The sequence below is a fragment of the Mirounga angustirostris genome, unplaced genomic scaffold, assembly GCF_029215605.1.
Source record: "Mirounga angustirostris isolate CCGP_5_RB_7025 unplaced genomic scaffold, mMirAng1.0.hap1 SCAF_15, whole genome shotgun sequence".
NCBI classification, from domain to species: Eukaryota; Metazoa; Chordata; class Mammalia; order Carnivora; family Phocidae; genus Mirounga; species Mirounga angustirostris.
Window position 1 is genome coordinate 86,425,034 of NW_026991723.1, and position 15,619 is coordinate 86,440,652.

The 15,619-nt window shown below is 45.9% G+C and overlaps 1 protein-coding gene across 3 annotated transcripts in view; it reads left to right on the forward strand.

Annotated features, from left to right (window-relative positions):
- Positions 1-982: 982 nt before the first annotated feature.
- SLC25A25 (solute carrier family 25 member 25) overlaps positions 983-15,619 on the forward strand; it is a 35,513-nt gene continuing 20,876 nt past the window's right edge. The window contains exon 1 of one of the 3 annotated variants that reach the window (XM_064579614.1): positions 983-1,342. In XM_064579614.1, the coding sequence (XP_064435684.1) occupies positions 1,088-1,342 (255 nt within the window). In that variant the 5' untranslated portion in view covers positions 983-1,087. The remainder of the gene's footprint in view (positions 1,343-15,619) is intronic. The other 2 variants (XM_045883223.3, XM_045883224.3) reach the window with 2 other exon arrangements.

Here is a 15,619-nt window from a genome sequence, read left to right on the forward strand (position 1 = left end):
GCCAAGCACCAGGCCTTTGGTAACCCCCCTCGCTACGCAAAGTGCGTAGGGCCCAGCCCCGACCGGCTCGGCCGCTGCCAGCCAGCTGCGTAATGGCTTCCTGAATCTGCCTCTTCCGCCGGGGTGTGCGGAGATCCGCCCACTTCCCCTCTTCCCGCCTCCCAGAGCTTATCCAGAGGAACCCGCCCTCCTGGTTGGTCTGGGCTCAAACGTCACGTCGATCACTGGTTCTCTTGATCTGTCGTTCAACTAAAGGGCACGCCTACTCACTGGAATTGGCCTGGTCATTGGTCTAAAAGTGTGTCTGTCGCTTCAGAGCGCGGCGCCCACCTGCCTTTATTCACTTCCATTGGAAAACTGTTCTGTCCTTCAATCGTCAGCATTACGAGTATTACGCCGTTAAATTCAGCTATTTTATTGGTAGTTTAGGGAGTTAAGAGTACCAAAACCTGGCCTCCTGAGGATACCTGAGTGCTTTCGGCCTTGAGCCATTGGCCAATTAATTTTTAATTCCACTCACGGGAGCAAACGCTGCATCGCAGCCGCAGCTCACAGTTGCTCCTCACACAAATCCTATTTCCCACCGGACACTACGATGTCTCTGTACAGGACCGCTCCTCCCATCCTTACGATTCCTCAGTCTAAACAGCGTTTCTCAATAGAAACTGGACACGGGGCCTTCCGCCTGCTAATCACAGAACTTCTGCCTATCGCGGCGTGATTTCCTCTCTCCGGCCCAGCTCAGCCAATCCCCGCCTCCTTCAGTTTGAATCGGCCGTAGACTGAGCAGGGATCGCCCCGCCTTCTCCATTGATCCAAGCCGCCCGGGGCGGTGTGGGCGGTCCTCGAGGAGGCTCCGCCCCGGCCGGGTGGCCGTCCAGGCCTGTGACTGGCTGGAGGCCCTCATGGGGGCGTGACCAACGAGGGGGCGGGCGGCGGGGCGGGGCTCCCGGAAGCGGCCCCTCCCGCCAACTTGCCGGCTTCTAGCAGCCCGCGCTCGCCGTCTGGGGACTGCCGCGTGTCTTCCGCGTTCTCCCCGCTGGCCAGCCGCCCCCGCCCCGCGCCCGGCGCCCCTGCCTCGCGCCCGATGGTGAGCAGTGTGTTGTGCCGCTGCGTGGCTTCCCCGCCGCCGGACGCAGCCGCCGCCGCCTCGTCGTCCGCCTCGTCGCCGGCGTCCGTGGACCCGTGCGGAGGCGCCGTCTGCGGGGGCCCGGACCACCGGCTGCGCCTGTGGAGCCTCTTCCAGACTCTCGACGTCAACCGCGACGGCGGCCTGTGTGTCAACGACTTGGCCGTGGGGCTGCGGCGCCTGGGACTGCACCGCACCGAGGGCGAGCTCCGGGTAGGCGGCGCGCACAGTCCGCGCGGGCTGGGAGGGGGCCCCTTCGCGCCCCAGCTCCTCCGGGCGGTCCGGGTGACAGGTCTGGGCTGCTTGGTGATAGGTCTGAACGACCCGGCTTCTTGAGCAGCCCCTTGGAGCGTGGCAGGTGTGGTGGACGGCCTCTTGGACTGGGAGGGACGCCCCATGTATGCCCTGGTGGGAGTGGAGCTGCTTTTTGACCTCTGTGGGCGCTTGGTCTGGGGGGAAAAGGCTCTTCGTAGGCACAGGTGGACACTCTCTAGGGCTGTCCGGTGGGCGGATAGCCCTTTTTTGCTCAGGCTTTCCCCAAAGTAGAAGGCCAAGTCTCCGGAGTTGCCTTTTGTCACCTCCTGACCTCCAAGCTAAACTCGATGCCCTCCCCTACCCCGCAATGACTATTTCATGCATTTTTCAGCGGCACCGCTCCCTTCCCTTCTTGTTTCCATGCCAGCCGTGGGCCCTGATCTGTTCCTCTGAGAAGCATGTGGGAGTAGCAAAAATGGGAACTGGGGTTGCAGGCAGATCTGTGAGGAAGTGGGTGAGGACTGACAGTTCTCATGGTTTAGGCTCATCCCCATTAACATGCTTATCCAGAAGATGGGATCGTGATCTAAAGTGAAAGAAGCCAGGGGGGGAAATTCTTCCTAAACGGGAAAGTGTTGCACACCTAGGAAGGGATATTGTTACTCCTATCCTGGAGTGGGCTTTGGCCAAGAGGGATGGGGGGGACAGAGAATGGCCACCTAGGTCTGCCAGAAAGGGAAGTGCTGTCCTTTCTTTATAAGAACCTGAAGCAGAGGCTTATCCCTTCCCCTTCCATCTCCCCTGCTGTTTCCCCAGCCCGGCTTGCTAGCTTTCATTTATTGTGGCTTAACTTGATTTCCAGCCTGGGCTAGAACTTCCGAGTACTTTACCTAGTAACCTGTTTCTCTTCTGAGTTTGTTTGGTTCATTTAAACATAGAACAGTTAGAGAATCTCTCATAGCCAAGTATGAGAAGAATCTGATCAAACACCAGTGAATTTGAACCCATGTGTTGGTCAGGTGGATGTGTCTCAGGTGTTTTTAACTCCTGCCCACAGTATATTTGATTAACATCTAAAGTATTTAACTTGCGATCAGCCTAGAAGACCTAGAGTAACACTATGTAAGATAGAATCTTTGGCCAAGTCCAAGAGGCTTAGAGACAAGTTTAAGATTTTTTTTTTTCTGCATTTTACACAAAATAAGTGTTGTGAGCTAGATATTCTTTTTAAAGATTTTATTATTCATCTGAGAGAGAGAGCACGAGCAGGGGGGAGAGGCAGAGGGAGAAGCAGACTCCCGGCTAAGCAGGGAGCCCAAGGTAGGGCTCTATCCTAGGACCCAGAGATCATGACCTGAGTGGAAGGCAGACACTTAACTGTCTGAGCCACCCAGGCACCCCTAGATCTTTTTCCATACATATCTGATGAATAAGTCTCCTGGAAAGATAAGATGGCTAAACTCAGAGGGTCTGTGCTTTAGGGGCTCAGTGAAGTGTGAGCCTAGGTGAACCTTTCTGCTTTTGTGAACCCACCCACTTGACATATGCTGCCAGACACATCAAGGGCATTTGGCTGCAGGTGTTATTCAGTATTTATACATGCTTTGTGCCTCAACTGTGATTCATGATAACATCTGATATTGATGCTCATCCTTTTTTTTTTTTTTTTTTTTTGCAGTAAATCTGTAAGGGCAAATAAGGAGAAAGTGATCATTTTTCTTTCCAGTGTTAAAAGGAAGTTGTTTAATTAACCAAAGGGAGCTTTGCCCCTTGGGGTCACATTGGCTCTAAAATCCTTGACTCTGTGACTGATCTCAGTTCTGTGATATGAAACAATTCTTTATCATTCTTTTGGTGTGTGGAGTTAGTGTGGATTTGATTTCTACAACTCGGCTTTTAAAAATGAGTTAAATTATTGTACAGCTTGAGAGAAATTGGGGATGATCCATTTTATTCATTTATAAACAAGCTAGTCCTGTGGCAAATGTCGTTGAAGTATTAGTGAACCTGCCTTTTGTAAATAACTGGGCCACAGGAAGACACCCTCCCTCATGAACCCCCCATACCACTTCCTGTTGAAATTCTATCAGTATTAGCTACACACAGAAAAAGCAGTGCTACAGTTTGGCAGAACTAACAAAGCCAAAAGAGAATGTGGGGGCCCTTCGGTTTGAAATGGGTCATCTGCTGTGGGAATAGGCATTGAAAAACACAACATCAAACTTTGGTAGCTGCTTCCTGAGACCCAGAGGACCAGTCCGAGATGCTAGGGTTTGCGCAGGAACCCACTGTGAGTGCTTATCGGTGGGTGGTGTGAACCCAGGCCATGTGACCACACAGATCCTCGGGCTGGCCTACAACAGGTCAAGGCAGGTTTTCTTTAGACACGAACCAGCAGTTTAGGGCACCTGCCTTTCTTTTGGAAGAAATTGGGACAGTTGAGGAAAATTTACTTAAAATGGAAGTGGGCAGAGAAACCCAAGGCAGCCCGTCAGGGAAATTTTCTTTGTGAAGGGCACGTGAGCCGGAAGCCCGTCCTGGGACAAAAGAGGGGCAGGGCTTATTAAAGAAAGAAAAGAGATGACGATACCGGTGGTGACTTTGGGAGTTGAGGCTTCAGCTGGAGCTAATTATAGATTGACTAGTTAAGGCAGTTTCATGTGACCAAACTCAATCTTTGTTTTATTTATTTATTTTTTTTAAGATTTTATTTATTTATTTGAGAGAGAGAGAATGAGAGAGAACACATGAGAGGGGATAGGGTCAGAGGGCAAAGCAGACTCCCTGCCAAGCAGGGAGCCCGATGCGGGACTCGATCCAGGAACTCCAGGATCATGACCTGAGCCGAAGGCAGTCGCTTAACCAGTTGAGCCACCCAGGCGCCCCAATCTTTGTTTTAAAACAAATTTAAAACCTAGGCTAGAACTCCGGCGGCCAATTAGAGAAAGAACACAGCTGTATGACATGTGAACAGTTGTCCTTTTAGCTGAGGCTCATGGGCCCTCTTACAGGACTGGTGTTTAATGCAGGTGAGGATTCTAGAAGATGGTCGAGTTTGCTCCTTCAAAGACATGCACCTGTGCCATTGAATTTGAGCTCCACAATAACTTTGTGAAGGAAGCAGGACCTTTTTCACCCCCATTTTACGGAGGAAGGAGCAGAGGTCCAGAAAGACAGTAAAACAGCCTCAAAACTCATTTGGCCACTAAGGAATTACACCAAAGGAGCAACCAGAACTGATTCCTGCTCCACTCTATAACTACCACCAGTTGTATAGTTTCCGAGGGACACGCAGAGTTCCAGCCTGGGCTTTGGGAAGAACTTGAGAAAGATCCAGTTAGAACCACATCTGTTATTCCCAAAATAGATTTCAAGATTATCTGGAGATTATCTTATCAAAGAACGAGAATCCGCCCTGCCCTTATTCTCCTTGGCCTATACGTGAGGCAATCTCTGTTAACTTGAAATAACTGAATAGAAGATCATTAATGTCAAGTTGGTATTGCTTAATCAGACAGTGCTGTTGAACTCTATCCTTTTTAAATGTCTGGCCATTTGTGGGGAAGGTGCTTACCTAAATAGCCCAGACTTAGGTAAGATCATCTGCAGAACAAAGAGCCTTTTCATAGAAAAGGGATAGACAACATTTGGTAAAATATAATGGCCTATTAGAAAAAAGAAAAATGCTATTCGCAGATTGCATTGAATTCATATATTAAACTAATAGTGTTTTATTGTTGCAAAATTGGTTCCTGGCTTGAAGAATTGTCAAGTCAGCTAGAAGGGTTTTTTAAATTAATTGGTATTTGGAAAGGTGGAATCAGGTTCCCCGATCCTAAGACGAAATGGTAAGTGGGAATGTACCAGAGTGGGCCTGATCTGGAGCTTCAGCTGGATGGATTCCTTTGATGTTAAAGGAGTCATTAATTGTTGAAGCTTCACAGAAATCGCAGGGGATTGAGAGAAACAAGAACTTGCCGGTATTCATTTCTAGTCCTGCTGAGTACAGCCCCAGGATAAATCTAACGAACAAAACTGTCCTTATCCATATAGGACTAGTCTGGTTAAACTAAGTCTGGGCAGACTTTTCATTTTTAACCACTTCTTCTTATACTAATGTGAACTTGGCCGAATCAAAGAATTTAGTCTTGCAAGGGTCAGCGAAGGTCATAGGCCAGCCTCACACCTAGCGTGGGGAGCTTTCCTCCTGTAGCATCCTCCACAGACCATTCCATTGTGGACCTAGTTGGGGTCATTGTGAACTCTTTCTTATGTCAGACAGTATCTGAAAACTGCTATCTTAGCTTCCTATAATCTCTGCTGCTGCTCAAAACAGGTTTCATCATGCATTTCTCCCATGATATGCTGTCCATACCTTTTGGGGTCCCTCATCTGAGGCAGGATGTCCAGGGAGTATAGACTTCCCTTGGAAACATTACACTAAGTCAAAGAAGTCAGTCACAAAGACCAAGTATCACATGATCCATTTATATGGAAGTCCAGAATAGGGAAAGCTGTAAAGACAAAGTAGACTAGTGGTTGGTTGCTTAGGCCTGGGAGGGGAGGGGAGGAGATAGGAAGATGATAACTGAAGGGCTTGGGGTTTCTCTTTGAGGTGAGAAAATGTTCTACAGTTGACCATGGTGATGGTCGCATATATCTGTGAGGATACTAAAAGCCATTGAGTTGTATAAATGGGTGATTTGTATGGGTGTGGATTTTATCTCAACAAAACCGCTTTCAAAAACCCAATACAGGGGCGCACCTGGCTGGCTCAGTCAGAAGAGCATGCGACTCTTGACCTTGGGCTCATGAGATGGAGCCCCCTGTTGAGTGTAGAGATTACTTAAATAAATAAATTAACTTAAAAATGACAACAAAAACCCCAGTACAGGATCTGTGGTATAAACCTGGGTTCCAATACTATTTCTGCTGCTTGCCAGCCATGTGACCTTGAGCACGTTACTCAACCTCTCCACGTCTTAGTTTCCTTTTTTTTTTTTAAATGGCTGGGGAGGTAAGAGCTCCAAGTTTGTTTGTTTGTTTGTTTGTTTTAAAGATTTTATTTTTTTATTTGACAGAGAGAGAGACAGCGAGAGAGGGAACACAAGCAGGAGGAGTGGGAGAGGGAGAAGCAGGCTTCCCCGCGGAGCAGGGAGCCGGACGTGGGGCTTGATCCCAGGACCCTGGGATCATGACCTGAGCTGAAGGCAGACGCTTAATGACTGAGCCACCCAGGCGCACCCACGCCTTAGTTTCCTTGTCAGAAACATGGCGGTATGAATAACTGCTTCCTAAGGTGGCTGTGGGATTAAATTAGACAAAGTATATAAAGAGCCTAGCACAGTGTCTAACACCTGGGTGTTCAACACAAAGTGACTTTTACGCCCACGGAGTCTTCGAAATAAGATGCCCAGAATTGGTTCTAATCATCTACAGTTTTTCCCCAGATGGTTTGGGTGAAGAGTGGAACAGAAGGAAGGAGAATGTCGGGCGGGCCTGGGTGATAAAGGTTGTGTAGCACCCAGGGAGGGCAGTCTCCTGTCAGCTGGGAGGGCCTTCGGCAGTTTGGGAGGACAAGTTTAGGTTGTGGAAAGTTTGTGCCCTACAGACATTAGGAAGATGGAAACAAAGAAACCCTGTTAGCAGGAGATCTCTAAAAAGTTACTGAAGGAGTAGTCACTCTACACCAGAGGATGTCTTTGGCCCCGAGCGGCTGGGCAGCTCAGTTAGTTAATTGTCCGACTCGGGCTCAGGTCATGATCTCAGGGTCATGGGATCGAGGCCACCGGCTCCCCACCCCGGGCTCTGTGCTCAGCCCGGAGTCAGCTTGTCCCTCAATCTGAAAAAAAAAAAAAAAAAAAAAAAAAAAAAGGATGTCTTTGGCCCAAATATTTCCCTGGACGGAACCAAGCCCTTATGGGCTCTCACAAGCCTGTTGCCCATTTCGTGAGCCATGGATGGCCTTTTCTCAAATCTGAAGCTCACTTTGAAGTTGTGAAAATGGAAACTTCAAGTGGAGCTGACTTCAGACCTTCGGAGATGAGCTCACCAGCCTCATTATTTTGCAGAAGCGCAACTGAGACCCAGAAGTCAGGCTAGCTGGAGGCAAAGGCAGTAGCCGAGCCCAGGATTTTGACTCTGCCCGATTTAGCTCAGCATACCCTGCCTCCTTGCTTCTATGGCTGTAGATACTTCACCAGCCCTCAAGACTTTGCAACTTTTATTTTCACAGTTTATGACATTGACTTACATGTGTATAACACCAGCTCAGCGTTTTAGGACCCCTGATGGTGCTCAGGAAGCAGTGACTCAAATGATAGGCACACCCTTCCCAAATATGGGATATAAAAGATTCAACACAATACCTAAAACAAAAACAAAAACAAAGTTGTTTTAAAGGTGCACCTTCCTTTAAAGTAAATAAATGAACAACAAAGGTAGAGCCCAAGGAGCTTCTTATCTGCTTTAAACTCTAGGCTAGGAAGCTTGGAAAGGAGGTGGAGTCATGACTCATTTTCTAGGGCCAAAGGGTAAACTGGAGATGGTGGCTGTCCCTGTTCCTGATGTTGCTTTTGTAAAGCCTTTCTAGCTCTTACTGTCAACCCTGGCCTCGTGCCTTCTCTCCTCCAGCCATCCCTCCTCGGCTGGAGTCTGATGTGACTCTTACCAAAACACAAAGAAAACCACCTATATTGTGTGGGAAAATTCTCAAAAACATTGAAATGCCAGTGGTGAAAAAGGGGGGGCGGGCAGAGGAGAGTTTAGGAGCACAGACTGCAATCTTGACTATAGGTGTGGCACAATTGAATAGTGCTATGGGTTAAAACCCGCCAGCCACAGCACCCACCTTCATTCAGTTGTTGGCCTTTTCCCGTCCCGCATATGCAAAACGTTGCTGCTGTCATTTTTTTGGTTACCGCCTCGAGGCTGAGTCTGCATTTATATGATGTTAGAACTGGAAAGGTTTCCAAGGTTTGTCCAGTTCAGTCTGCCCGCTTGGCAGCCCAGAGAGGCTAAAACGACTTGTCCAGGGTCCTGCAGATGCACTAGAGGGGGGAAGGTAAGGCCCCTGGAGCACCCCGTAGCGACGCATTTATGGACACAGTTAACTTTCCTTTTTTCAGTCACATCGGGGGTATATTCTTTTGCTGGAGGCTCTTCTTTAACCTGCATAAGGAGTAAAGATAGCATCTAATAAATCTATAGCTAAAAAAAAAAAAATGCCCTTTCGGAATTGTTTCTAAGAACTACCTTGATATAAACCAGTTATGCTCACACACAATTCTCGGGGCTGCCTTTCACACCCTCAGCAGCTCTGATGCGCTTTGCTAAGGCAGCTGAGGGGTGGGTTTCACACCCCTGTCCTGGCTCTTCTCTGCAGTCCGCTCAGCACAGAGCTAGCAGCAAGGGAGAGCTATTTTTGCACTGTTCATTTGATCTCAGTTGTAGACTGTGATCCTGAAACCAGCTTTAAGAAACTGAAAACAGAGCGCCTGGGTGGCTCAGATGGTTAAGCATCTGCCTTCGGCTCAGGTCATGATCCCAGGGTCCTGGGATCGAGTCCCGCATCGGGCTCCCTGCTAGGCGGGGAGTCTGCTTCTCCCTCTCCCTCTGCCTCTGCCTCTCTCTCTCTCTCTCTCTCTGACTCTCATGAATAAATAAATAAAACATTAAAAAAAAAAGAAACTGAAAACATTTAGTGTTGCTTTAATAATAAATCTGCTGGCTTGCCTTTTCGAGGGGGAGAAGGGAAAGTGTGAATAAGGATAAAGTGGCTGCAGAAGTAGGCTCAATGTGTGCCAGTGGGTTTGGCTCCCCCTGGTCAATTTTGGATTGGTTGAGAAATTTGTGATCATTTTAGGTGATTGGGTTTTTACCTGCTGGCCTCAATACCACATTCTTTCCCTCCCCCTTAACGCTAGGCACCCGTCTGGTCTGAAGGAGAATCATGCACTTCTAAAAGCACACACACAAAAATCATGCCATGTTTCTATGTGGCATAGTGCTTCTGCAGACCTTTAAATTACGTGTCGCATCTCAAAATCCCATACTTGGGTTAATTTTGTATGCTCCTACCTTTCTTTTAGAGAAAAGAGAAAGACATCTTAGTAGGCATTGACCTTGAACCTGGGCTTTGATGGGGACTGGCTGTTCACCAGGAGTAGACAGAAGCCCTCCCAAGAGTTTTCTCCAAAGTGCACTTCTCTTTCCCACAGTCAGAAGAGTTTCCTTTGGGGACTTTTTACTGAAGCTAGGTTTTTTTTGGTTCTACTTCCTAAAATGGAAATAAACTGGGGGATTTCACCTTCATCATTGTAGAATGGTCATCTTCGATGCCTTGGTTTCATTGCTGCCAACCGATGTGCCTGGCTCCGTCTCCTTGTCTCCATATAACCTACTTGGCCCAGCCAGTCCTCATTTCAAAGCAGATCAGTCTGGCTTTCTGTCAAAGAAAATCTAGCATCATTTTTCAGTTAAAAATAGAAGTGTTGGGGTGCTTGGGTGGCTCAGTCGGTTAAGCATCCAACTCTTGGTTTTGACTCAGGTCATGATAGGGTTGCGAGATCGGGCTCGGCGTTCAGCTTGGAGTCTGCTTGCAATTCTTCTCCCTCTACCCCACCCCCTGTGCAGTCAGTCAGTCAATCAATCAATAAATATATAAATATATAAATAAATAATTTATTTTTAAGAAGCGTTAATAGTCTTCCCTTTGACTACAGCTCTTCTGAACGGTAATAATTCTAAGATAGGTAGTAGGTAATTAGACTGATAGACATGAGTCATGGATCATCGCCTTGGAGTCCGTCACGGGAGATCTTTCTCCCTTGTTGTCATAAGACTCCTCAGGAATTTCCAGTTGTCCTTCTGTGCGCTGCCCTGGGGCTTTTGCACCCTGGGCAATTCCTCAGGGTAATTTGGAATGGGCTCCCACTGGGCGGCCATTCCATTAGAATCTCGAATTTTCTCTGCAAAGGACCAGAGATCCTGCTTGATCCAGCAAGTCAGTTTCCTGGATTCTTGGAAGAGTGGGTGACTTCTGCTGGCCATTATCCTATCTTAACCAGGTTCTGTTGATGTGTACAAGCAACAGCTACAGGAGGGTTACCCTTGCCTTCCTGGTCTCTGGCTACGGGCAATCTTTCATAGCCAGAAAAAGTGTGGGTGAGTTGTATTATAGGAATTGATTGTAACGCAAAAGAAACTAATGGTCCCCCAGAGAATCACTGGTTTAGGTGATGGTGTGATGTGAGGAAGGAGAGGTACTACATTAACCCACAAGGAAACCAAAGATACAAGAGAAGGTGCTTCAGAATAACAGTATCGGCAAAGTATGCAATTGAACAAGTTTTCGTGGATCTTGGTCTTCGGTGCAGATTTTAAGATAAATAAGGCTTGGTCACTCCCTTGCCTCATTTATTTCCTTTCTTCTGCTTAGTCTGGGTTTACTTTGTTCTTTTCTGCTTTCTTGGGGGAAATTGAAGGCATAGATTTGAGGTCTTTTCTAGTACGGGCTTTCCCTTCTACGTACTGCTTCAGCTGCAAGCCACAACTTTTTATGCGTTCTGCTTTCACACCATTCGACATACTTTCTAATTTCTCTTCTGAGTTCTTCTTTGATGCATGGATTATTTAGAGTTGGGTTATTTAGTTTCCAGACATTTCACTATTTTCCAGGTGTCTTTCTGTCATTGATTTCTAATTTAATTCCATCGTGGTCAAAAACCAGATTCTGCACACGTTGAATCCTTTTAAATTTAGTGAGACTTGTTTTGGGAGCCAGAATCTGTTCAGTGTATACTTGAAAAGAATGAGCATTCTGGTCCTCATGGAGAGAGCGCCTTAGAATTGCCAGGTAGGTCAAGGTGGTTAATGATGTTGCCCAAGTCTTCTGTGTCCTTAGTGACTTTCTGTCTTCTTGTCCTACCAATTATTCAGAGAAGGGCGTTAGGATCCCTGACTGTAATTGTGGATTTGTCTCCTTTTCCTTGCAGGATTGTTGGTTTTGCTTTGTGTATTTTTAAGGCTTTGTAATGTGGTACGAGAACATTTAGGATTGTTATGTCCTCTGGATGCACTGACCCTTTTATCATTATGAAATGCCCGTGATAACATTCTTTGCTCTGAAATCTACTTTGTCTGATACCATATAGCCACTCCACTTTTCTTTGGATTAATAGGAACATGGTATATCTTTGTCCTTTCTTTTATTTTTAACCTATTGGTACCTCTCTCTCTCTCTCTCTATATATATATATTTTTTTTAGATTTTATTTATTTATTTATTTATTTGAGAGAGAGAGAGAAACAGCATGAGAGGGGATAGGGTCAGAGGGAGAAGCAGGCTCCCCGCTGAGCCGGGAACCCGATGTGGGACTCGATCCCAGGACTCCGGGATCATGACCTGAGCCGAAGGCAGTCGCTTAACCAACTGAGCCACCCAGGCGCCCGGTACCTCTATATTTAAAATATGTTTCTTATAGGCAACATAGAGCTAGATCTTAACCTTTTTAATCCAATCTGACATTCTCTACCTTTTAAATGGGATGTTAGACCACTTATCTATACTGTTGTTATTGATACGGTTGGGTTTGAATCTACCATCTTGCTATTTGTTTTTTAATTGGCTGTTTGTTTTCTATGTGTCTCATCTATTCTTTATTCCCTTTCTTTCTGCCTTCTTTTGGGTCAGCTGAGTATGATGATTCCATTTTGTCTCTTTCCTTGGCTTACAAGCCAACTCTCTCTCTCCTATGGTAGCTTTAGGGATTATAATACATATATACACACATATATATATACACATATATATATTAAAGCAGGGTCCTAGGAGCAGGTCCAGTGTATATATATATATATATATATATATATATATAAGCAGGTCCAGTGTATATATATATATATATACACACAGATCTTTAACTTATCACAGCTTACCTTAACTGGTACTATATTAAATAGTTTAAGAATCTTAGTATAGGGTGCCTGGGTGGCTCAGTTGGTTAAGCAACTGCCTTCGGCTCAGGTCATGATCCTGGAGTCCCAGGATCGAGTCCCACATCGGGCTTCCTGCTCAGCAGGGAGTCTGCTTCTCCCTATAACCCTCCCCCCTCTCATGCTCTCTCTCTCAAATAAATAAATAAAATCTTTAAAAAAAAAAAAAAAAGAATCTTAGTATACAGTTGACCCTTGAACAAGATAGGTTTGAATTGCGCAGGTCCAGTTCTAAGTGGATTTTTTTGAAAAAAATAAATACAGTACGGTACTGTAAATGTATTCTCTTCCTTATGATTTTCGTTTTTGTTTCTTTTTTCTTTCCTCTTTTTTTTTTAAAGATTTTATTCATTCATTTGAGAGAGAGCACACAAGCACATGGAGAGGCAGAGGGAGAGGGAGAAGCAGGCTCCCTGCCAAGCCAGCCAGGAGCCCAATGTGGGGCTCAATCCCAGGACCCAGAGATTGCTACCCGGAGCCAAAGGCAGATGCCCAGCCATCTGAGCCACCCAGGCACCCCCCTGTGATTTTCTTAATAACATTTGCTTTTCTCTAGCTTTATTGTAACACTACAGTATATGATACATATATCATCCAAAATATGTGTTGATCAACTGTTGATGTTACCGGTAAAGCTTCTGGTCAGCAGTAGGCTATTAAGTTTTGGGGAATCAAAAGTGGATTTTTGACTGTTAGAGGTTGGTGCCTCAACCTTCTGCGTTGTTCAAGGACCAACTGTACTTTCTTTTTAAAATATTTTTAAAGATTTTATTTACTCATTTGAGAGAGAGAGAGAGCAGGAGCAGGGGAGAGAGGCAGAGGGAGAAGCAGACTCCCTGCTGAACTGGGAGCCCCACATGGAGTTCATTCCAGGACCTGGAGATCATGACCTGAGCTGAAGGCAGACGCTTCCACCTTCTGAGCCACCAAGGCACCCCCCAATGATACTTTCGTTTCTATTCTCTCTTTTTTTTTTAAGCTTTTGTCAGAGAGAGCACAAGCAGGGGCAGGCAGAGGGAGAAGCAGGCTCCCTGCTGAGCAAGGAGCCCAATATGGGACTTGCTCCTAGGACCCTGGGATCATGACCTGAGTGGAAGGCAGACGCTTAACCATCTGAGCCACCCAAGTGCCCCCCAACTGTACTTTTGTACGGCTTTCGTACTCTCATACTTTCCCAGCTTTTGTGCTATAGTTCTCATACATTTTTACTTCTATATATGTCATAAACCCACAATACATTGTTTTGCTTTAATTATCTTTTAAAGAGATTTAAATAACAAGAAAAAAGTCCTTTATATTTACCTACAGTTACCATCTCTGGTGCTCATCATTCCTTGTGTGAATCTAGGTTTTCCTTCTACCTGAAGGACTCCTTTAGCATTTCTTGTAATGCAAATCTGCTGGTGATAAATAATTTCAGCTTTCATAAGCCTGAAAAGTTTTTATTTTGCCTTTCTTGTGGAAGGTGTTTTTCTGGGGTAACAGTTTCTGATGGGAAGTCCCCTGTCATTCTTATCTTTGTTCCTCTGAATGTATTGGGTCTTTTTTCTCTATCTGATTTTAAGATATTCCTCTTTATCCCTGGTTTTCGGAAATTTAACTTGATGTAGTTTGTTTTATATTTCTTATGCTTGGGGTTTGTTGAGTTTCTTGGATCTGTGGATTTGTAGTTTTTAATGAATTTGGGGGAAAAAAATCTAGCTATTATGTCTTTAAATGTTTTTTCTGTCCCTACCTTCATGAGCTCTAGTTCGTATTAACGTGTTAGTGGTTGTCCCACAGCTCACTAATGCTCTGTTCATTATTTTGTTTTGCTTTGTTTTTTCTCTCATTCATTTTGGAAAGTTTCTATTGCTTTGTCTTCAAGTTCATCAGTTTTTTTCTTTTGCGTTGTCTAGTCTGCCAGTGTGTTTTTCATCTCAGACATCGTAATTTTCATCTAGAGTATCTGCAGTGTATCTATTTAACGTGTTAGAGCTTTCTGTTAGCTCTTGAGCATGTGGAATACCATTATGACTTTTAATATTCTATCATACACATCATTTCCTTTTTTCTTTTTTTACACGATTTTATTTATGTATTTGTCAGAGAGAGAGAACACAAGCCGGGGGAGCTGAGCAAGGAGCCTGATGCAGGGCTTAATCCCAGGACCCTGGGATCATGACCTGAGCCAAACAAAGGCAGACGCTTAACCGGCTGACCCATCCAGGCATCCAATGCACGTCATTTCTGGGTCAGTTTCAGCTGCTTGATTTCTGTCCTCATTATGGGTCATTTCCTGCTTCTTTGCATTCCTGTTAATTTTTTTTATTGGATTTTATCTTGCTGGGTGCTAGATATTCTCATATTCCTATGAATATTCTTGAGCTTTTTTCTAGAATTCAGTTATTTGGAAACCATCTGACCCTTTCAGGGCTTGCTGCTTAAAGCTTTATTTGTGGGGCCAGAACAGCATTTAGCCTAGGTCCAGTTTTGCCCCACTACTGAGGCAAAGCCCTCTACAAACCCTTCCTGACCCTCCCTAGATTATGAAGTTTTTCCTCTCTGGCTGGTGGGAACAGGATGCCTTTGGATGGTTGTTTTGCCACCATCGGGCAGTTTCCTCACATGCATGCATCATGATTCTAGAGCACCTTCAGCGGCTCCTCAGAGCTTGCTGTCTGTGCAGTTCCTTCCTCCCCGGTAGTTGGTCCTGCTCTGGCTGCCCTGGCCTCCCTGGCCCACCAAGCCCCTTGCCTTCAGCATGAGGGGACTGCTGGGCTCTGCCTGGGTACCCACTCCCTGTGCTGTAGCCTGGAGAAACCAGCCAGGGAGCTGGGGCAGTTGCAGGGCCTGCCTCATTTGCGTGGATCTCTCTGGAGTCACTGTCTTTTGTTCCCTATGGGCAGAAAGGGGAATCAGTCCCTGTTATTCCATCTTGGCTGGAAGCCCCCGAGATTTTACTCAGTTCTGTGGGATGGAAGAGTCCATTAAATGAAACGCCAGTAATCTACTACCTAAGGGATTTCTCTTGTGTTTGCAGATGGGAGCCCAAAACACCACCATGCCCAATTCACCAGACCCTCAGGGTCTAAAAACAAGATCCATCTTCATGAAAGGATTACTTGTTTAGGGTTTGGGGCTCTGGGCTGACTCTTCTTCGGTATTAAAACTACTTAATTGCATGAACTCACAATCATTTTCTAGATAATGGTAATAAAATAGCTAGTATGGGGGCGCCTGGTTGGCTCAGTCAGTAGA